This window comes from Jaculus jaculus, chromosome 12 (assembly GCF_020740685.1).
Source record: "Jaculus jaculus isolate mJacJac1 chromosome 12, mJacJac1.mat.Y.cur, whole genome shotgun sequence".
NCBI lineage: Eukaryota > Metazoa > Chordata > Mammalia > Rodentia > Dipodidae > Jaculus > Jaculus jaculus.
The window spans coordinates 25,648,433-25,668,765 of NC_059113.1; the positions used below are offsets into that span (position 1 = coordinate 25,648,433).

Consider the following 20,333-nt stretch of genomic DNA (forward strand, 5'->3'; position numbering starts at 1 on the left):
GGCCACTGTGAGACAATGTAGTAAATACCAGGTCAGCCTGAGAAGGCTGACAACAAAAACACTAATAAAAGTAAGAAAGTGGAGCACAGGGAACTCTCTGACCTCCACAGACAGCTTCTATGACCTCCACACATACATGAAACACACATAGCCCCGCCCCCCACTTGAACATACATGCACATAACCAATTATTTTCAAAAAGATCCTCCAGGAGGGGCTCAAAGGAGGGCTCAGCGGTAAAGGTGTTTGCCGACAAAAGCCCATGGACCTTGGTTTGATTCCCCACTACACACATAAGCCAGATGAACAGAATGGCACATGCATCTGAGGTTCATTTACAGAGACAGAGGCCCTGGTACACCTAGATTCTCCTTTTTTTTTTCTTTATCTCTCTGCTTTGCTCTCTCTCTCTTTCTCAAATAAAACAAAAATTTTTAATTTTTTTAAAATTTTATTAGAGAGAGACAGACACAGAGAGAAAGGCAGATAAAGGGAGAGAGAGAGAGAATGGGCGCGCCAGGGCTTCCAGCCTCTGCAAACGAACTCCAGACGCGTGCGCCCCCTTGTGCATCTGGCTAACGTGGGACCTGGGGAACCGAGCCTCGAACCGGTGTCCTTAGGCTTCACAGGCAAGCGCTTAACCGCTAAGCCATCGCCCCAGCCCGTCAAATAAAATAAAATTTTTAAAATAACATCATTGACTCTCGGCGCCCCAGGTTCCTTCTTATTAGCATTTAAGTGCCATTGTGTTAGTATCTGTCTATTTTTCGCTGGTCATAATGGCATATACCTGTGAGCCCAGCGTTCAGAAGACAGAGGCAGGAAGACCAGGATTTCTATGCATATATGTATGCTAGCGTTGATGTTTCTGAAATTATGTTCACTATGATTTGAATGTGAAATTCCTCTCATATGTTTGCATGTTGAAAACTTGGTTCCCAGAGGTTGACATCATTGTGATAAATACTGGAAACTTCTGAATGTGTGTTCTTGGTGAGGAAGGAGGCACCGAAATGTATATCGTGTTTTCTCTCTCCCTTGCTGCCATGTCATTGATAAGCAACTCCTCACATCATAGGCCCATATCACACATGATGGGCCTATGATCTTAGCATGCAGGACTCAGACACGAGATCAGGAGCCTAAAGTCATTCTCAATTATCTAGCAAGTTTGAGGCCAGCCAGGCCTACATGAGAACCATCTCAACAAATTCATATGAACCCAAAGAGACAAACATCAACTCAGAGGAGGGACAGAGGATACAGCTTATGGGAGACACTGGACTAGAATGACAAGGCCCTAAGGAGGAGGGCCAGTACACGGGGTGAGGGCACAGCTGGGTGGGGGACAACTCAGTGTGGCTGAAGATACGGCTGAGTGGTAGACCACTTGCCTACCATGCCCGAACCCAAGGTTTCAGCCCCCGCACTACACACACTCTCTCACACACACACACACACACACAAAGAAAAAAAACACACACGCACACACAAAACATCCTCAGTGAATTCTAATAATGACTTCCAAAGCACAAATGTAATTAAAGTAATCATAAAAGATCACTATGTTTAATCTTAGTAAGTGTTTCTGCAAAATGCAAAGATGTATTTTGTTCTTCTTAAACGTGGAGGAGGATTATGACTTGAGTTCTCAATTGAACACCAAAGACTTCAGAGGACCTCGAAGGACCTGAAGAAGATACTAGAAAGAGAAAGTGAGAATTATATTCTTGTTTTCAAAGATATCACTATTACTAGCACACAAGACTTAGGAAGTGTGAGCATTATGAGTATATATGAGAATGCAAACATGCATGTACCACTACAATACATCAGAATGAAGCACAATATGCCCAACTTTCACAAAGAATTCATTCTCATCAAGAATAAGTGTGAGTGATTTCCCATTTTTCATTCGGCTATTTAACAGCCACATGCTAAGTGAATAGCACACACTGGAACCAGGAATAAGGGGTCAAACTTCACAGGAGTCAGGCCGGAAAGAAGGCTAAGTGGTTAAGGCGCTTGCCTGTGAAGCCTAAGGTATCATGTTCTACTCTCCAGATCCCACATTAGCCAGATGCACAAAGGTGAGGCAAGCACAAAGTCCACTAGGTGGCATAAGCATCTGGAGTTCAATTGCAGTGGCTGAGGCCCAAAATATCAACTCTCTGTCACTCCTCTTTCTCTCTCTCCCTCTCTTTCTCTATCTCACTAAAAAAACAATAATAACAAAACAATATAAATAGCAAAGTAAACTTGCCCTCACATATTGGCTAAAAAGGTAGAGGCTATTGTCATTCAAGGAGTTCTTGCCATAAGAAAAGTTTACAAAATCTTAGTATTTAATGCAGACTCTGGATATATCTCCACATCTTGCACTCAGCATGAAGCAATGTGGAGGAAAGAGAGGAAAGAGGACCCTTAACAAGCGAGGGTTCACTCATTGAGCGTGCTCATTTCACTGTACGGAAGAGAGAGGCTGTCCTAAGGCCACAATTATCCATTGCAAGACCCATCAAATAATTCAGTCCATACAAGTACTAAGAAAAAACAGTGTGGGAAAGGAAGGAGAAAAGGATGCTGGTTACAACATCACTATCACTGAGGCCGTTGATGGCTCAATCATCCCCAATCATAGCACAAGGGAGCAGAAAAGTCTAAATAGTGAAAGGAGTTCATAAAGGGCCCATGGGTGCCCTTGCAAGGGAGTACTATTCCTCCTGCCAGTGAGGAAAGAAATGCCTCTCCTGACACCCTAAGTCCTTCAGTATCATGTGCAAGCCTCTCCACAAGTTCACTACTCCCCTCACCCACTGGCCAGCCTGAGAGCTGAATTACAAACTGCTCTATGCAGCTCTGTCAGTTCTCAGGGGCATCTCACGCCACCACCTTCTTTGACCAGTCACCCCTTCAAGGGACACTTACTAAAACAGGACAGGCAAATTATTTCACCATGTACACAAATGAAATCCTAACACACACTCATTCACTCTTCGGGACACCTGGTCAGCATAGCTCTGATTCTTCCCCGTGAAATCGTCAAAGGCTCAGAAGTCACCTAAGTTCTCCAACAAGAGATCCTGCCTGCCTTGGGCTCCGTACTCCTCTCCAAACTGACGATTACTGGATGATTATCTTGGTCTCCAAAGTAATGTCACAGGTCTCACCAGCTTAGTTGGCACCTTTGAACTCTCCTCTGCTTACGACTCTCCATCTTTGAGGAACAATTGAGAAGGCACACCCTACTGAAAGGAACGCCTCACTGGGGAATCACTTGACTTCCACAAGGCTTCCTCAACTCTTGGCTTTCACTCCTGAAAGATTCCAAGCCACTCCTCAGGCACTTCTCCTCCACTTGGTTGTCCCTACCCTACACCCTCCGGTGAAACTCAATCTACCCTTCTTAGAGGTAGCTAGGAACACCATTCCGAGATCTTACCATTTAGGAATCCAGTTCTACTTAGGGACCTATCTGGACACATACAATTCCTTCACACCTTTCTAAAGGACAGTTTCAAGTTATTTTCAGCACTTCCACTACAATAAACCTTTAAAGTCCCACCTTGGTTCCATCCGTCTACACTCAAGCTCAGCTCCAACTCTGCCAAAGGAATGAGATGTCACGATACCGGCTGATCACAGACAGTATGACAGTGAGCCTAGAGGTGAACTCAAGCTGCTCTTCAAAAAAGAGAAGTCCTGAGCTGGTGAGACGGCTTAGCAGTGAATTGCTTGCCTGTTTAGCCTAAGGACCCTGGTTCCCCAGGACCCACGTTCGCCAGATACACAAGAGGGCACATGCGTCTGGAATTTGCATGCAGTGACTGAAGGCCTTGGTGCGCCCATTCAGTCTCTCTAACTGCCCCTTTCTCTCTCAAATAATCAAAACTAAAAAGAAGTTTTCCTCCATCACCACAGAACTTCTGTCTGATTATCTCTCTACATACCCCAGTAATTTATATACAGATCATGCTATTGAGATTGTCCTAAATCTGGTGTCAAAACAAAAGAATCCACAGCAGGGTTTCCGAGAGTACCCTCATTGTGGGCAACCACTGCCACTTTGCAAAACCAAATGGAAGTGTAGTTGTTGAAGGAGGTTGAAATGTTACAATAGTTATAACTCAGACTTCTTTGAAAAGCTAAACCATAATGATTTTTAGAAACCAAAAATTTCTGAATTCCCTATTTGTGACAGACTACTGTGAATTTATCTAAAATGTATGCGCCAAAGAAAGCCCACAACATAGTCTAAGTTGTGTCCACTGTAGAAAAACCTGCAACTCACAGGCGTCTGAAGTTGTTTATGCTGAATGAGTGAAATCGTCTGCTCCTTCTATCAACTCTCTCGCCCACCTGTAAAACAATGCAATGTCAAAATTTAAACATTTTTTTTTACCATATATGCAACGCGCAGAAATCTTTGTTTGATATCTAAAGTTAAAAATTTATGCACAGGTATAGGGACCTTGAGAAGAAATGACTTTTGTAACAGGGTAAAAGGAAAATTTTGTTTCTTCATGTAAATGTCTTTATTTAACCCAGTATTTCTTTTTCTCTACTTGACCATTTTTCCCATATCTTTAATTTATAGTTTGATACAACATCAAAGTGCTGATTAGAAACATCTTCAATAACTCAGATTTCGCAACAGTGTGTGCTCATTTAATAGCTATATTGACAGATATCTGTAATTTGTTACTTTTTTTTAATCAAGTGCTGAGCCTATGACAAGTCAAATTCTTAAACTTCACAGCTGGACCAGACAGGAAAGACCTTACCCTTTAAAGCTGCAGAGAGAGTAAACAATCCTGAGAAAGCACACACAGTTGATAGCACAAAAGGGGAAGCTTTCCCTCTGAAGCAATGAAAATCCTGTGCTGCAAAGATTCTGTGCACAGGGCCTGCAGGAGAGACCATGTCTGCCCCGGCTCCTGCTGTGACTCCCAGTCCTACCTGTTCACTGGGCGATGGAACATGATGCTGGTGGAGACGGGGAGCCTGCATTTCCTCAGTGCCAGTGAGCTGGAACTCCACCAGACATTGAGAAGTAGCTGACCGTATAACCTTTTCCCTTCTAACTCCATCGAAGCCTCTTTTCTCTCCTGCCCTTGAAGTGAGTTACTTCCTGATTTCTCCTACTGGCACTCTGGCATACTAACCTGTGCTCCTTGCTATCACTCCTCCTTGTTACCCACTGTTCCCTAGCAATAAACATGTGTGCAACGCTTTCTTGCTAATGTTCTCCTGTTCCAGCTGCCAGGCCCCAGGCATGCGAGTCCACCTAGCTCTGCCCGGCCCTGTGTGGGCACGGGGGTGGGCAGCCCTGACAGCGGGCTCCCGTGCAGCTGCAGGTCTCTGCGTGACTGCGCAGGGCTGGAGGCTGCTGAGGGAAGCCGTGGCGGCGGCAGCGCCTCCCTCTTCGTGTGCTCAGTGGGTCTGCGTTCTATGATAGATCTCACAGTTCTCTGCGGTGTGCAATGTTCCTCCTGAAAACTCTTTTAAGTGATTACTTGAAATACCTTGTGGAGTTCGGTAGATGTATTCTCGGCAGCCCTTTAAATCAAACAGAAAAAAAAAAATTCAGACAATTAGTTAACAAATCACATACAGTGATTTTGTTGTTGTTGTTTTTCGAGATAGGGCCTCATGCTAGTCCAGGCTGACCTGAAACTCGCTATATAGTCTCAGGGTGGCCTCAAACTCTCAGCAATCCTTCCTACCTCTGCCTTCCAAGTGTAGTAGATGCTTTTTTAGGTAACAACATGAGGTTGAAATCTACGTCACAAATTCCTAACTGTTATATGGTACTAAAGGTCCAATCATTCTTTACCTGGGGATTGAAATGAAACTTAGTAGGCAGATCACAGCACTATCAAAACCAAGAAACAAATTTACATCAACCTTTCTGAGGGCCAAAGCCAAAGAAAGATAACTCTTGTACCTTTTTAGCTACCACAAATATACTATATTGTTGTTCTTAATAAAAATAGAAGAAAGCTGGGAGTGGTGCCACACACCTTTCATCTCAGGACGTGGGAGGCAGAGGTAAGTACGAGAACCGCCGTGAGTTCGAGGCCACCCTGACACTACCTAGTTAATTCCATCTCAGCCTGAGCTATGTGAAACCATACCTCAAAAAAGCAAAAACAAAAAACCCAAACTCACAGGCACTAAATCCCTATACTAAAGTATGATTTGAGTCTTGACAGGATAGCATGCAGCGTTTTCAAACAATTACAGGGGTTATCTATCTCAGACCCCCCCATGCAATATTAACTGTTTATTTACTGTAAGCCTTGTACATGTGTTGTTCTGCCTTGATACCTCACAATAATTTTGTGACATAAGTAACACGTAGATGTCTCATGGAGAAAGATATAGGGAAGAAAACGCCATGTAAATTGTCTAAGGATACAAGCTGGTTAGAGGGAGACCCAGAATTTCATCCTATGAGTTTGTCTTTAGGACATGATTCTCACAATGTGTCATGAAAGTAACCTTTGTATTCCAGGCAGTATTCAGTGATGTAACAGCACACTGACATTACCACTCACAGTATCACTCATTTGCCACTTATTATGACTGTCAGGAAAATACTTGTGAAAAATAAAACCACCTAAAGTTGCTTAAAAGTTATTTAAAATCCTACTTTGAGTATACCAAAGGTCTATTTATTACTATAGCATGTTGAAAACCGGTAACTTTCATCACTTCAACTTTTAGAGGAAAAAGAATACTGAATGGTGAAGTTTAGAATTCCAGATTCTACTCTCTGATACACTGTGAACAGTTTACTTCTCTATCATAGACTAATGGCACCCTCCCTCTCTCTGAAGAATGCACACACCTATTAATGTGTTTAAAGCTCTCATTTTAAAGAACCTTTTCTATCACTGCTACTGATTAGAAAAGACACAAAGAGTGACAGAATTATGTCTGACATGTCTAATGATTTTAACTATATGACTTAAGTCAAACTCTCCTTGCCTGACTAAACATGCCCAGACATAATAAATCAAGGCTTCTTAATTTTTATTTGATTAACATTGGGTTTTTTCACAGAGGGTCTCTCTCTCACAAGGCTGATGGGAATTCACTATGCAGTCTCAGTGTGACCTCAGAGGAATGGAGATCATCCTACCTCTGCATTGGATGCACTGCATTAGAGGTGTACGCCACCATCCCACCCAGGAAGGCTTCTTATTTTTATCACAAAACAAAGAATTAGATTTATATGTGGTGTTTGTTACACATAGTCTATTTCTGTTTCCTTCAACCTTAATCTATCCACCGCCACCTCCAGAACTGTGTCCCCTCCACCTGGCCTCCCTTCCCCTAACATCCTCATGGACTTCCGACACCTTTGCTCAACATCTCTGCTTCCATCTCATGGTCTCCTGTCCACTTTCACCCAAACTAATAAATGCAATCAACATAGATATCCAACAACGGATGAGTCGGTCATAAAAATATGGGGCACATATACATATAAAATTCTATTCAACTGTCAAGAAAATAACCTCCTGAGATAGACTGGAACTCGGACATAAGTGGAAACATACCTAAAGTGGTAACTTAGCCTCATGAAATCAAACACTGCATGTTCTCCTTCACATGTAGATCCTAACTTTTGTGTGAGCATGTAAGCAGATGAGGAAATATGTGCACAGGAATGGGCATTCAACGGCATGGACCAAGATTTCTAACACCGGGCAGACAAACACAGATATCATAGAAACACACACTTCCTTCTCTACTGGACCACTTCCAAGAGCTTGCTTGCAATCATCTTTCCAATGAATGATGTAAAAAGAGAAACCTCTTCCTTTCTCTATTTCCCTTCACTTTCCAATGTGTTCTCCAATACTTTTCTGAGAAAACCGTGTCTAAGGCGTTATGTGCCAATATCCGCTACAGCCACGCTTCGATCGTCACTGCTCCTGCTCGTCCCTGTGGCGGGCGTCCATCTTCCTCACTGTTCAGCAATGTGATGGAGCTGAGCCTCCTCCTACTTTGAATGAAGACTACACGAATCTGCACAATTTCCAGAGAAACCGAGCAGTGTAACTTCCTGTAGAGCGAAAGGAATATTCGGTGGTCTAACCTTCTCCCGGTGTGGTGTAGGTCACCAGGCACGTGACTGCCGTCAACTTGCGCTGGCTGCGCAGTGTCCGTTTCAACAGGAGACCTTTCTCTGGTTGATGCAGACACGGATTCCCATGTAGTGAACTTACTATTTTCACTCTTCTTTTCTTCTGCCAGAGGGCAGGGGGGCTCACTCCTTTAAGAGATTCAAGAGTCAATGATTCCTACCATTTTATTCTCTCACTACATTACAAGACAATTTGGCAACATTCCCACTCTTGCACAAAGACAGATGGCTAAGCAACTGCAGTTGCTGACAAAGGTTAAGAACAGATGTTCAATTCCCCAGGACACATGTAAGCCTGATGCTAAGGGGCCCATTCATCTGGAATTTGTCTGTAGCAGCTGAATGTTCCGGCACACCCACTGTCTCTCTCTATATATATCTGATTCTTTTTCTCTCTCTTTCAAATATAAAAAGTAAATAAACAAATAAAAGGAGGATATTATACCTTTTAATGTGTTTCTTATGTGCTGTTCCTAGTTTCCAATTTAAGTGCAAGAAACCTTTATGTTTTTCCATTTCTTCATTTCCTATTACAGTTATATCATTTTCACTATTATTGACTTCCTTTAGCCTTTTGTATGGAACTACTTTATACTTGTTTTCCTTTCCAACTGTGGAATCTGTTTCGTGGAGAAAATGAATGTACATAAGACAAGACTACTTTCATGTAAGTGGAAGATACATTCTCACATTCCTTCATTCATGCTCTGAGGAAATGTCTACTGAAGGTATGTGTACAATGGGCAACATATTTTTTAAGCATAGCTAAATGAACAGATGAGACCTTTGCTCTCATGTAGCTTAGCTAATGGAACATACTTGATAAATAATAGGTATAAAATCAAGTAGATCCTGTACGAAACAGATCATAATGGGCTGGGTAGATGTTTTAGAAGCTAAAGATGCTAGTTCGCAAAGGCTGCCATCCTGGCTTGTGTCAGGAGCTCCCTCGAAGAGCCTGCTCCCAATGTGCTCCTGGAGTTCACCTGATGCGGAAAGACTGTTGATTTCCATCATTGAGTCCATTCCTGCAGTGGATGTCTCAGGTGTTGGTATGCTCACCAATTCTCTCAATTGACTTTTTGTAATTGCACTTTTATTTCCTTTTCCTAATGGATAGGCTCTTTTCTTTCTGTAAGTTAATCATAGAAAACAATGCTTTCTAATAACTCTACTCATCAAGGTCGCAAAACAATTAGGGAAAATTACACACATTTACCCTGTTTATACATTTTTCAAATTTAACACTTTCATTATTATTTATTTGTGGGGGGAGTCAGATAAAAAGACCACTAGACAGAGAACAGACAATCTAGATCTCTCAGCCACTGAGAACTAATGCCAGATGCACCCTTGGCCTTGTGTGCATGCGCAACAGTGCATGCTTAACTCACTGCATCTGCATGTGAGACCCGGAGGGGAACAGGTTTTCTTAGGCTTCAAAGGCAAACATTTAACCGCTAAGCCATGTGTTCATTGTAAAGTTATTGCTACTCATAATAAAAAGCACAAAGAATGACACATTTCTCTAAAGTGTTGTCTGAATGTTGTTAATTACATAATTGAAATCTAAACCTCCATTCCTGATACTTTCATGTCAGCACATCATTTGCATGTTGAATTCCATTAAGATACTGCTTTTGCATACTACTCCATAATACTCAGTGACCTCCAATTCCAGTCCGAAATGACTGACTAAACATGATCAGATACAGGGAGATGAATTAGATTTCAATGTGTTTTGCAAACTAGGTATGTTTTTGTTATATCAACCCTCTGTTCAAACCCATACTCATTTGTACCATTGTTTCTTTGCCCCACCATGGCCTCCTTTCTATTTTCATGGATGTTTTATTTTGTTTTGTTTTGTTTGGCAAGGTTGGATCTTGCTCTCAGCTCAGGTTCATCTGTGATTCCCTACGTACACAAAGGTTGTACTCAAACTCACAGAGATCCTCCTACCTCCCAATCCCATTTGCAGGAAACAAAGGCGTCCTGTACAACACCTGGGTAGCCAAATGGATTCCTTTGAGAACTTTTATCAACACCTCCAGATTCCATCTCATGGTCAACAATCCACTCTACTAAAAACTAAAGGGTAATATCTCCTTAGACATCTATCTCCTGATGATAGGAAAAAATAGGGTATAGGCACACACACACATGATAGGGTTGGATTTTGTGGCACACTCCTTTAATCCCAGCAGTTTGAAGGTAGAGCTAGGAGGATGACTGTGAGTTTCAGGACACCCTGAGACACCACATGGTGCATTGCAAGTCAGCCTGGGCTATAGAGAAACCTTACTTTGAAAAGCCAAAACCAAACAGAAACAAACAAAAAACAACATGAACTCAGTACAGGGAGTGTACCCTTTCATTTCTGGAGTAAGAACAACTAGGCATTAAAAAGTAGGAGTATTTGGGGTGCACAGATGGCTTAGCAGTTAAGGCACTTGCATGCAAAGCCAAGGAATCCACAGGGTGAACTCCTCAGGACTCATGTAAGTCTGATTCACAAGGGGACACATGCATATGGAATTCGTCGGCAGAGGCTGGAGGCCCTAGATCCCCCAATCTAAATCTCTCTGTGCCCGTGTCTCTCTCTCTTTCTCTCCCACTCTCTCTCCATATACATATATATACATATATATATCAGACTCTTTCAATTTGTTTCAAACAAACAAGCCAATCAATGAATATAAAACGGTAGGACACTGTAATTATACCTTTTCATTATTCCTAGTTTTGGATTTATTTGTAACAAAATTTTAGATTTCGACACTTCTAGAATTACGTTCGTAGCTACATCATTCCAATAATTTTAACTTACCTTAGACATTTGTAAGGAAATGCATGATCATTACGTTCCAATCTGACAGTGGACTCTGTATCATGGAGAAAAGCAGAAGGAAATAATATATGAGTCATTTTTATGTGTGGTAATATAATGCATTTTTAGATTCCCTCATTCATATTCTTTTTTTTTAATGGAAGCCAGATATTTTTTAAGTATTTTATTTTATTTATTTATTTATTTTATTTATTTGATAGCGACAGACACAGAGGAAAGGACAGATAGAGGGAGAGAGAGAGAGAATGGGCGCACCAAGGCTTCCAGCCTCTGCAGACGAACTCCAGACACGTGCTCCCCCTTGTCTATCTGGTTAACGTGGGACTTAGGGAAGCGAGCCTCGAACCGGGGTCCTTAGGCTTCACAGGCAAGCGCTTAACCGCTAAGCCTTCTCTCCAGCCTCCCTCATTCATATTCATGAGGAAATGTCTAATGATGATGTTTGTATAATGTGTAACATACATATACAGATAACTTGTTTTTTAAGGAGGGTATCACTCTAGCCCGGGCTAACCTGCAATTCACTGTTTTCTCAGGGTGGCCTTGAACTCAAAGTGATCCTCCTACCTCTGCATCCCAAGTGCTGGGACTAAAGGTGTGCACCATGGGTCCAGCGGTGTGTAATGTATTTTTAAAGCTCAGATAATTGAATAGATCACATCTTGGCTCTCATTGATCTTAGTCTAACAGAGAATGCTAGGCAGGAAATGGTTATAAATTCAGGAAGATGCATTAACAAACAGATCGTTACATATTTGGGAGGTGTTTAGGAAGCTACAGTAGCTTGTTCACAAAGCGTGCCGTCTTGACTTGACTCCCTAGCTCCATCATTAAGCCTGCTCCCTGTGTCCTGGACTTCACCTGACACGGGATGACCGTTCACTTCCATCAATTTGTCCATTTCTGCAGTAGATGTCTTAGGTGTTGATGTTCTCACCAATTTTTTCAATGGACTTTTTGTAATTTCACGTTTGTTTACTTTCTCCAAAGGACAGGCACTTTCATTTCTGCAAGGTAGTCATACAGAATAATGTGGTCTATTAATTCTACACCTCAACGTTACAAAACGTTATGACAAAATTCCAAAAATTCCCCTTTCACATTACTTAAAATTTTATGTTTTGTAATTAATAATTTGAGAGAGATGGAGAAAGGGACAGACAGAGAGAGAATGGGCAGACCAGTTTCTTGAGCCACTGTGACCATGCATCAAACGCCTGTGCCCCCTTGTGTGCATGTGTGACATTGCATGTTTGCATCACTGCACCTGGCTCCATGGGATCTCGAGATCAGAGCAGGATTTCTTACGCTTCACAGGCAAGCACCTTAACCGAAAAGCCATATACGTGGTTAATAATTAATCATCATAAAAATGAGCCCAAATTAGACGGAAGCTTTCTTTGCAAAGAATAATTATCTAGCCTAAATTATTGCCATCATCTTACTTATCATTTTTCTCCTTAGTGTGAACGACTTTAGCAACTTGTAGAGCATGTTCTTCATCATCATAGTCAGCAGCATTAGGAGATGCGGGACCATCGGCAGGAACAGAAAGAGGGACAGGAACATCAGCTTCCGCAGAAATAGCACGATCCAGACGGGCAGCAAGAGGAGCAGGAGATTCAGGACCATCCTGAGCATTGGGACCATGAGAAACACGGGGACTCTCAGAAGTACTGCAACCATCAGAAGTTATGGGACCAACAGGAGTACTGGGCCCCTCAGAAGTATCATGAACATCAGAGGGATCAGGATCATCAGAAGTGCCCAGACTGTAAGGAGTGTCTGGACCATCGGGAGTGTCCGGATCATGAGGATTTTCTGAACCAACAGGAATATCCGCACCATCAGTAGTGTCTGGTCCATCAGGAATGTCTGGACCATCAGGATTATGTGGACCATCAGAAGTGTCTGTACCATCAGGGCTGTCTGGACCATCAAGATTATCTGAAACAGTGGTCGTATCTGGACCATCACAAGTGTCCAGACCATCATGGGTGTCCAGACCATCAAGAGTATCTGGACCACCAGAAGAGTCAGGACCGTAAGGAGAGTCCATTTCTGAAGTGGATGTCTCACGTGTTGGTATTCTCACCAATTCTCTCAATTGACTTTTTGTAAGTGCACTTTTATTTCCTTTCTCCAAAGGATAGGCTCTTTTATTCTGCAAGTTAATCATAGAAAACAATGTTTTGTAATAAGTCTACTCATCAAGGTTGCAAAACAATTAGGGAAAATTACACACATTTACCCTGTTTATACATTTTTCAAACTTAACACTTTCATTATTATTTATTGGTGGGGGAGGGGTCAGATAAGAAGACCACTAGACAGAGAACAGACAATCTCAGCCACTGGGAACCAATGCCAGATGCACCCTTGGCCTTGTGTGCATGCGCAACAGTGCATGCTTAACTCACTGCATCTGCATGTGAGACCTGGAGGGGAACAGGTTTTCTTAGGCTTCAAAGGCAAACACTTAACCGCTAAGCCATGTCTTCATTTAAAGTTAATGCTACTCATAACAAAAAGCACAAAGAATTACACATTTCTCTCTAGTGTTGTCTGAATGTTGTTAATTAAATAATTGAAGGCTAAACCTCCATTCCTGCTACTTTCTTGTCAGCACATCATTTGCATGTTGAATTCCATTAAGATACTGCTTTTGCATACTACTCCAGAAAACGCAGTCACCTGAAATTCCAGTCCGAATTAACTGACTAAACATGATCAGATACAGGGAGATGAATTAGATTTCAATGTGTTTTGCAAACTAGGTACGTTTTTGTTATATCAACCCTCTGTTCAACCCCATAATCATTTGTACCATTGTTTCTTTCCTCACCATGGTCTGCTTTCTATTTTCATGGATTTTTTATTTTGTTTTGTTTTGTTTGGCAAGGTTGGATCTTGCTCTCAGCTCTGGTTGACCTGTGATTCACACGTACACTCTGGTTGTACTCAAACTCACAGAGATCCTCCTAGGTCCCACTCCCATTTGCAGGAATCAAAGGCGTCCTGCACAACACCTAGGTAGCCAAATGGATTCTTTTGTGAACTTTTATCAACACCTCCAGATTCCATCTCATGGTCTTCAATGCACTCTGCTAAAAATTAAAGGGTAATATCTCCTTAGACATCTATCTACTGATGATAGGAAAAAAATAGGGTATAGGCACACACACACATGATAGGGTTGGATTTTGTGGCACACTCCTTTAATCCCAGCAGTTTAGAGGTAGAGCTAGGAGGATGACTGTGACTTTCACGCCACCCTGAGACACCACATGGTGCATTCCAAGTCAGCCTGGGCTATAGAGAAACCTTACTTTGAAAAGCCAAAACCAAACAGAAACAAACAAAAAACAACATGAACTCAGTACAGGGAGTGTACCCTTTCATTTCTGCAGTAAAAACAACTAGGCATTTAAAAGTAGGAAAATTTGGGGTACACAGATGGCTTAGCAGTTAAGGCACTTGCATGCAAAGCCAAGGAATCCACAGGTTCAATTCCTCAGGACCCATGTAAGTCTGATTCACAAGGGGACGCATGCATGTGGAATTCGTCGGCAGAGGCTGGAGGCTCTAGATCCCCCAATCTCAATCTCTCTGTGCCCGTGTCTCTCTCTCTCTCTCTTTCTCTCCCTCTCTCTCTCCATATACATATATATACATATATATATCTGACTCTTTCAATCTGTTTCAAATAAATAAACAAATCAATGAATAGAAAATGGTAGGATACTGTAATTATACCTTTTAATTATTCCTAGTTGTGGATTTATTTGTAACAAAATTTTAGGTTTCGCCACTTCTAGAATTACGTTCGTAGCTACATCATTCCCATTAATTTTAACTTACCTGTGGCATTTGTATGAAAATGCTTGATCATTACGTTCCAATCTGACAGCGGACTCTGTATCATGGAGAAAAGGAGAAGGAAATAATATATGAGTCATTTTTATGTGTGTGTAATATGCATTTTTAGCTTCCCTCATTCATATTCTAAGGAAATGTCTACTGATGATGTTTGTATAATGTGTAACATACATATACAGATAATTTGTTTTTTAAGTAGGGTCTCACTCTAGCCCGGGCTAACCTGCAATTCACTGTTTACTCGGGGTGGCCTTGAACTCAAAGTGATCCTCCTACCTCTGCATCCCAAGTGTGGGGACTAAAGGTGTGCAGCATGGTGCCCAGCTGTGTGTAATGTATTTTTAAAGCTCAGATAATTGAATAGATCACATCTTGGCTCTCATTGATCTTAGTCTAACAGAGAATGTTAGGCAGAAAATGGTTACAAATTCAGGTAGATGCAGTAAGAATCAGATCGTTACAGATTTGGGAGGTGTTTCAGAAGCTAAAGTAGCTTGTTCACAAAGCGTGCCGTCTTGGCTTGATTCCCTAGCTCCATCATTAAGCCTGCTCCCTGTGTGCTGCATTTCACCTGACACGCGATGACCGTTCACTTCCATCAACGTGTCCATTTCTGCAGTAGATGTCTTAGGTGTTGATGTTCTCACCAATTCGTTCAATGGACTTTTTGTAATTTCCCGTTTGTTTTCTTTCTCCAAAGGACAGGCACTTTCATTTCTGCAAGGTAGTCATACAGAATAATGGTGTCTCTTAATTCTACACCACAACGTTACAAAACAATATGACAAAATTCCAAAAATGCCCCTTTCACATTTCTTAAAGTTTTAAGTTTTGTAATTTATAATTTGAGAGAGATGGAGAAAGGGACAGACAGAGAGAGAATGGGCAGACCAGTTTCTTGAGCCACTGTGACCATGCATCAAACGCCTGTGCCCCCTTGTGTGCATGTGTGACATTGCATGTTTGCATCACTGCACCTGGCTCCATGGGATCTCGAGATCTGAGCAGGATTTCTTACACTTCACAGGCAAGCCCCTTAACCGAAAAGCCATCTACGTGGTTATTAATTAGTCATCATAAAAAAGAGCCCAAATTACAAAGAATCTTTCTTGGCAAAGAAAAATTATCTAGCCTAAATTATTGCCATCATCTTACTTATCATTTTTCTCCTTTGTGGGAACGACTTTTACAACTTGTAGAGCATGTTCTTCATCATCATAGTCAGCAGCATTAGGAGATGCGGGAACATCAGCAGGAACAGAAAGAGGGGCAGGAACCTCAGCATCCTCAGAAATAGCACGATCCAGAAGGGCAGCAAGAGGAGCAGGAGATTCAGGACAATCCTGAGCATTGGGACCATGAGAAACACGGGGACTCTCAGAAGTACTGCAACCATCAGAAGTTATGGGACCAACAGGAGTACTGGGCCCCTCAGAAGTATCAGGAACATCACAGCGATCAGGATCATCAGAACTGCCCAGACTGTAAGGAGTGTCTGGACCATCGGGAGTGTCCGGATCATGAGGATTATCTGAACCAACAGGAATATCCAGACCATCAGGAGTGTCCGCAGCATCAGGAATATCTGGACCATCAGGATTATGTGGACCATCAGAAATGTCTGTACCATCAGGGGTGTTCGGACCATCAGGATGATCTGAAAGAGTGGTAGTATCTGGACCATCACATGTGTCCTGACCATCGTGGGTGTCCGGACCATCAAGAGTATCTGGGACACCAGAAGTGTCAGGACCGTAAGGAGAGTCCATTTCTGAAGCGGATGTCTCACGTGTTGGTATTCTTACCAATTCTCTCAATTGACTTTTTGTAATTGCACTTTTATTTCCTTTATCCAAAGCATAGGCTCTTTCATTTCTGCAAGTTAATCGTAGAAAACAATGTTTTGTAATAAGTCTACTCATCAAGGTTGCATAATAATTAGGGAAAATTACACACATTTACCCTGTTTATATATATTTTAAATTTAACACTTTCATTATTATTTATTTGTGGGGGGGTCAGTAAAAAAGACCACTGGACAGACAACAGACAATCTAGGGCTCTCAGCCACTGGGAACCAATGCCAGATGCACCCTTTGCCTTGTGTGCATGCGCAACAGTGCATGCTTAACTCACTGCATCTCCATGTGAGACCCGGAGAGGATCAGGTTTTCTTAGGCTTCAAAGGCAGACACTTAACCGCTAAGTCATGTCTTCATTTAAAGTTATTGCTACTAAGAAAACGCACAACAACAAGCACAAAGAATGACACATTTCTCTCTACTGTTGTCTGAATGTTGTTAATTACATAATTGAAGGCTAATCCTCCATTCCTGATACTTTCATGTCAGCACATCATTTGCATGTTGAATTCCATTAAGATACTGCTTTTGCATACTACTCCAGAATACTCAGTCACCTGCAATTCCAGTCCGAATTAACTGACTAAACATGATCAGATACAGGGAGATGAATTAGATTTCAATGTGTTTTTCAAACTAGGTATGTTTTTGTTATATCAACCCTCTGTTCAACCCCATACTCATTTGTACCATTGTTTCCTTGCCCCACCATGGCCTGCTTTCTATTTTCATGGATTTTTTATTATGTTTTGTTTTGTTTGGCAAGGTTGGATATCGCTCTCAGCTCTGGTTGGCCTGTGATTCACTACGTACACTCTGGTTGTACTCAAACTCACAGAGATCCTCCTAGGTCCCACTCCCATTTGCAGGAATCAAAGGCGTCCTGCACAACACCTAGGTAGCCAAATGGATTCTGTTGAGAACTTTTATCAACACCTCCAGATTCCATCTCATGGTCTTCAATCCACTCTGATAAAAACTAAAGGGTAATATCTCCTTAGGCATCTATCTACTGATGATAGGAAAATAATACGGTATAGGCACACACACACACACACACACACACAGAAAAGGTTGGATTTGTGGCATACTCCTTTAATCCCAGCAGTTTGGAGGTAGAGCTAGGAGGATGACTGTGAGTTTCAGGCCACCCTGAGACACCACATGGTGCATTCCAAGTCAGCCTGGGCTATAGAGAAACCTTACTTTGAAAAGCCACAACCAAACAGAAACAAACAAAAAACAACATGAACTCAGTACAGGGAATGTACCCTTTCATTTCTGCAGTAATAACAACTAGGCATTTAAAAGTAGGAGAATTTGGGGTGCACAGATGGCTTAGCAGTTAAGGCACTTGCATGCAAAGCCAAGGAATCCACAGGTTCAATTCCTCAGGACCCATGTAAGTCTGATTCACAAGGGGACGCATGCATGTGGAATTCGTTGGCAGAGGCTGGAGGCCCTAGATCCCCCAAACTCAATATCTCCATGCACGTGTCTCTCTCTCTCTCTCTTTCTCTCCCTCTCTCTCTCCATATACATATATATACATATATATATCAGACACTTTCAATCTGTTTCAAACAAATAAACCAATCAATGAATAGAAAACGGTAGGATACTGTAATTATACCTTTTAATTATTCCTAGTTGTGGATTTATTTGTAACAAAATTTTAGGTTTCGTCACTTCTAGAGTTACGTTCGTAGCTACATCATTCTCATTAATTTTAACTTACCTGTGGCATTTGTATGAAAATGCTTGATCATTACGTTCCAATCTGACAGTGGACTCTGTATCATGGAGAAAAGGAGAAGGAAATAATATATGAGTCATTTTTATGTGTGTGTAATATGCATTTTTAGCTTCCCTCATTCATATTCTGAGGAAATGTCTACTGATGATGTTTGTATAATGTGTAACATACATATACAAATAATTTGATTTTTAAGTAGGGTCTTACTGTAGCGCGGGATAACCTGCAATTCACTGTTTTCTCAGGGTGGCCTTGAACTCAAAGTGATCCTCCTACCTCTGCATCCCAAGTGTGGGGACTAAAGGTGAGCAGCATGGTGCCTAGCTGTGTGTAATGCATTTTTAAAGCTCAGATAATTGAATAGATCACATCTTGGCTCTCATTGATCTTAGTCTAACAGAGAATGTTAGGCAGAAAATGGTTATAAATTCAGGTAGATGCAGTAAGAAACAGATCGTTACAGATTTGGGAGGTGTTTCAGAAGCTAAAGTAGCTTGTTCACAAAGCGTGTCGTCTTGGATTGACTCCCTAGCTCCATCATTAAGCCTGCTCCCTGTGTGCTGCACTTCACCTGACACGAGATCACCGTTCACTTCCACCAATGTGTCCATTTCTGCAGTAGATGTCTTAGGTGTTGATGTTCTCACCAATTCGTTCAATGGACTTTTTGTAATTTCCCATTTGTTTACTTTCTCCAAAGGACAGGCACTTTCATTTCTGCAAGGTAGTCATACAGAATAATGTTGTGTATTAATTCTACACCACAACGTTACAAAACAGTATGACAAAATTCCAAATATGCCCCTTTCACATTACTTAAAATTTTAAGTTTTGTAATTTATAATTTGAGAGAGATGGAGAAAGGGACAGACAAAGAGAGAATGGGCAGACCAGTTTCTTGAGCCACTGTGACCATGCATCAAACGCCTGTGCCCCTTTGTGTGCATGTGTGACATTGCATGTTTGCACCATTGCTCCTGGCTACATGGGATGTCGAGATCAGAGCAGGATTTCTGATGCTTCACAGGCAAGTCCCTTAACCGCAAAGCCATCTACATGGTTATAATTTAGTCATCATAAAAATGAGCCCATATTAGAATGAATTTTCTTGGCAAAGAATAATTATCTAAATTATTGCCATCATCTTACTTATCATTTTTCTCCTTAGTGGGAACGACTTTTACAACTTGTAGAGCATGTTCTTCATCATCATAGTCAGCAGCATTAGGAGATGCGGGACCATCGGCAGGAACAGAAAGAGGGGCAGGAACATCAGCTTCCTCAGAAATAGCAGGATCCAGAAGGGCAGCAAGAGGAGCAGGAGATTCAGGACCATCCTGAGTATTGGGACCATGAGAAACTCGGGGATTCTCAGAAGTACTGCAACCATCAGAAGTTATGGGACCAACAGGAGTACTGGGCCCCTCAGAAGCATCAGGAACATCAGAGGGATCAGGATCATCAGAACTGCCCAGACTGTAAGGAGTGTCTGGACCATCGGGAGTGTCCGGATCATGAGGATTATCTGAACCAACAGGAATATCCAGACCATCAGGAGTGTCCGCAGCATCAGGAATATCTGGACCATCAGGATTATGTGGACCATCAGAAATGTCTGTACCATCAGGGGTGTCCGGACCATCAGGATGATCTGAAACAGTGGTAGTATCTGGACCATCACATGTGTCCTGACCATCGTGGGTGTCCGGACCATCAAGAGTATCTGGGACACCAGAAGTGTCAGGACCGTAAGGAGAGTCCATTTCTGAAGCGGATGTCTCACGTGTTGGTATTCTTACCAATTCTCTCAATTGACTTTTTGTAATT

At 41.9% G+C, this 20,333-nt stretch overlaps 1 protein-coding gene and 1 long non-coding RNA gene across 2 annotated transcripts; both read right to left on the reverse strand.

The window, feature by feature from the left end:
* Positions 1–1,536: 1,536 nt before the first annotated feature.
* Positions 1,537–5,333, reverse strand: LOC123453710. Its single transcript, XR_006632929.1, has 3 exons — positions 4,960–5,333; positions 4,292–4,359; positions 1,537–1,702 (listed from the first exon to the last, which is right to left on the reverse strand). It is a non-coding gene; the product is annotated as an uncharacterized LOC123453710 (long non-coding RNA).
* A 2,920-nt stretch (positions 5,334–8,253) lies between these two features.
* On the reverse strand, positions 8,254–20,269 carry LOC123453552 (cell surface glycoprotein 1-like). The gene is made up of 6 exons (XM_045130570.1): positions 19,656–20,269; positions 19,078–19,223; positions 18,489–18,543; positions 16,694–16,763; positions 8,604–8,778; positions 8,254–8,287 (listed from the first exon to the last, which is right to left on the reverse strand). The coding sequence occupies exons 1-5, from the start codon at positions 20,267–20,269 to the stop codon at positions 8,743–8,745; spliced, it is 921 nt and encodes a 306-aa protein (XP_044986505.1). The 3' UTR covers positions 8,254–8,287; positions 8,604–8,742.
* Between the last annotated feature and the right edge of the window lie 64 nt (positions 20,270–20,333).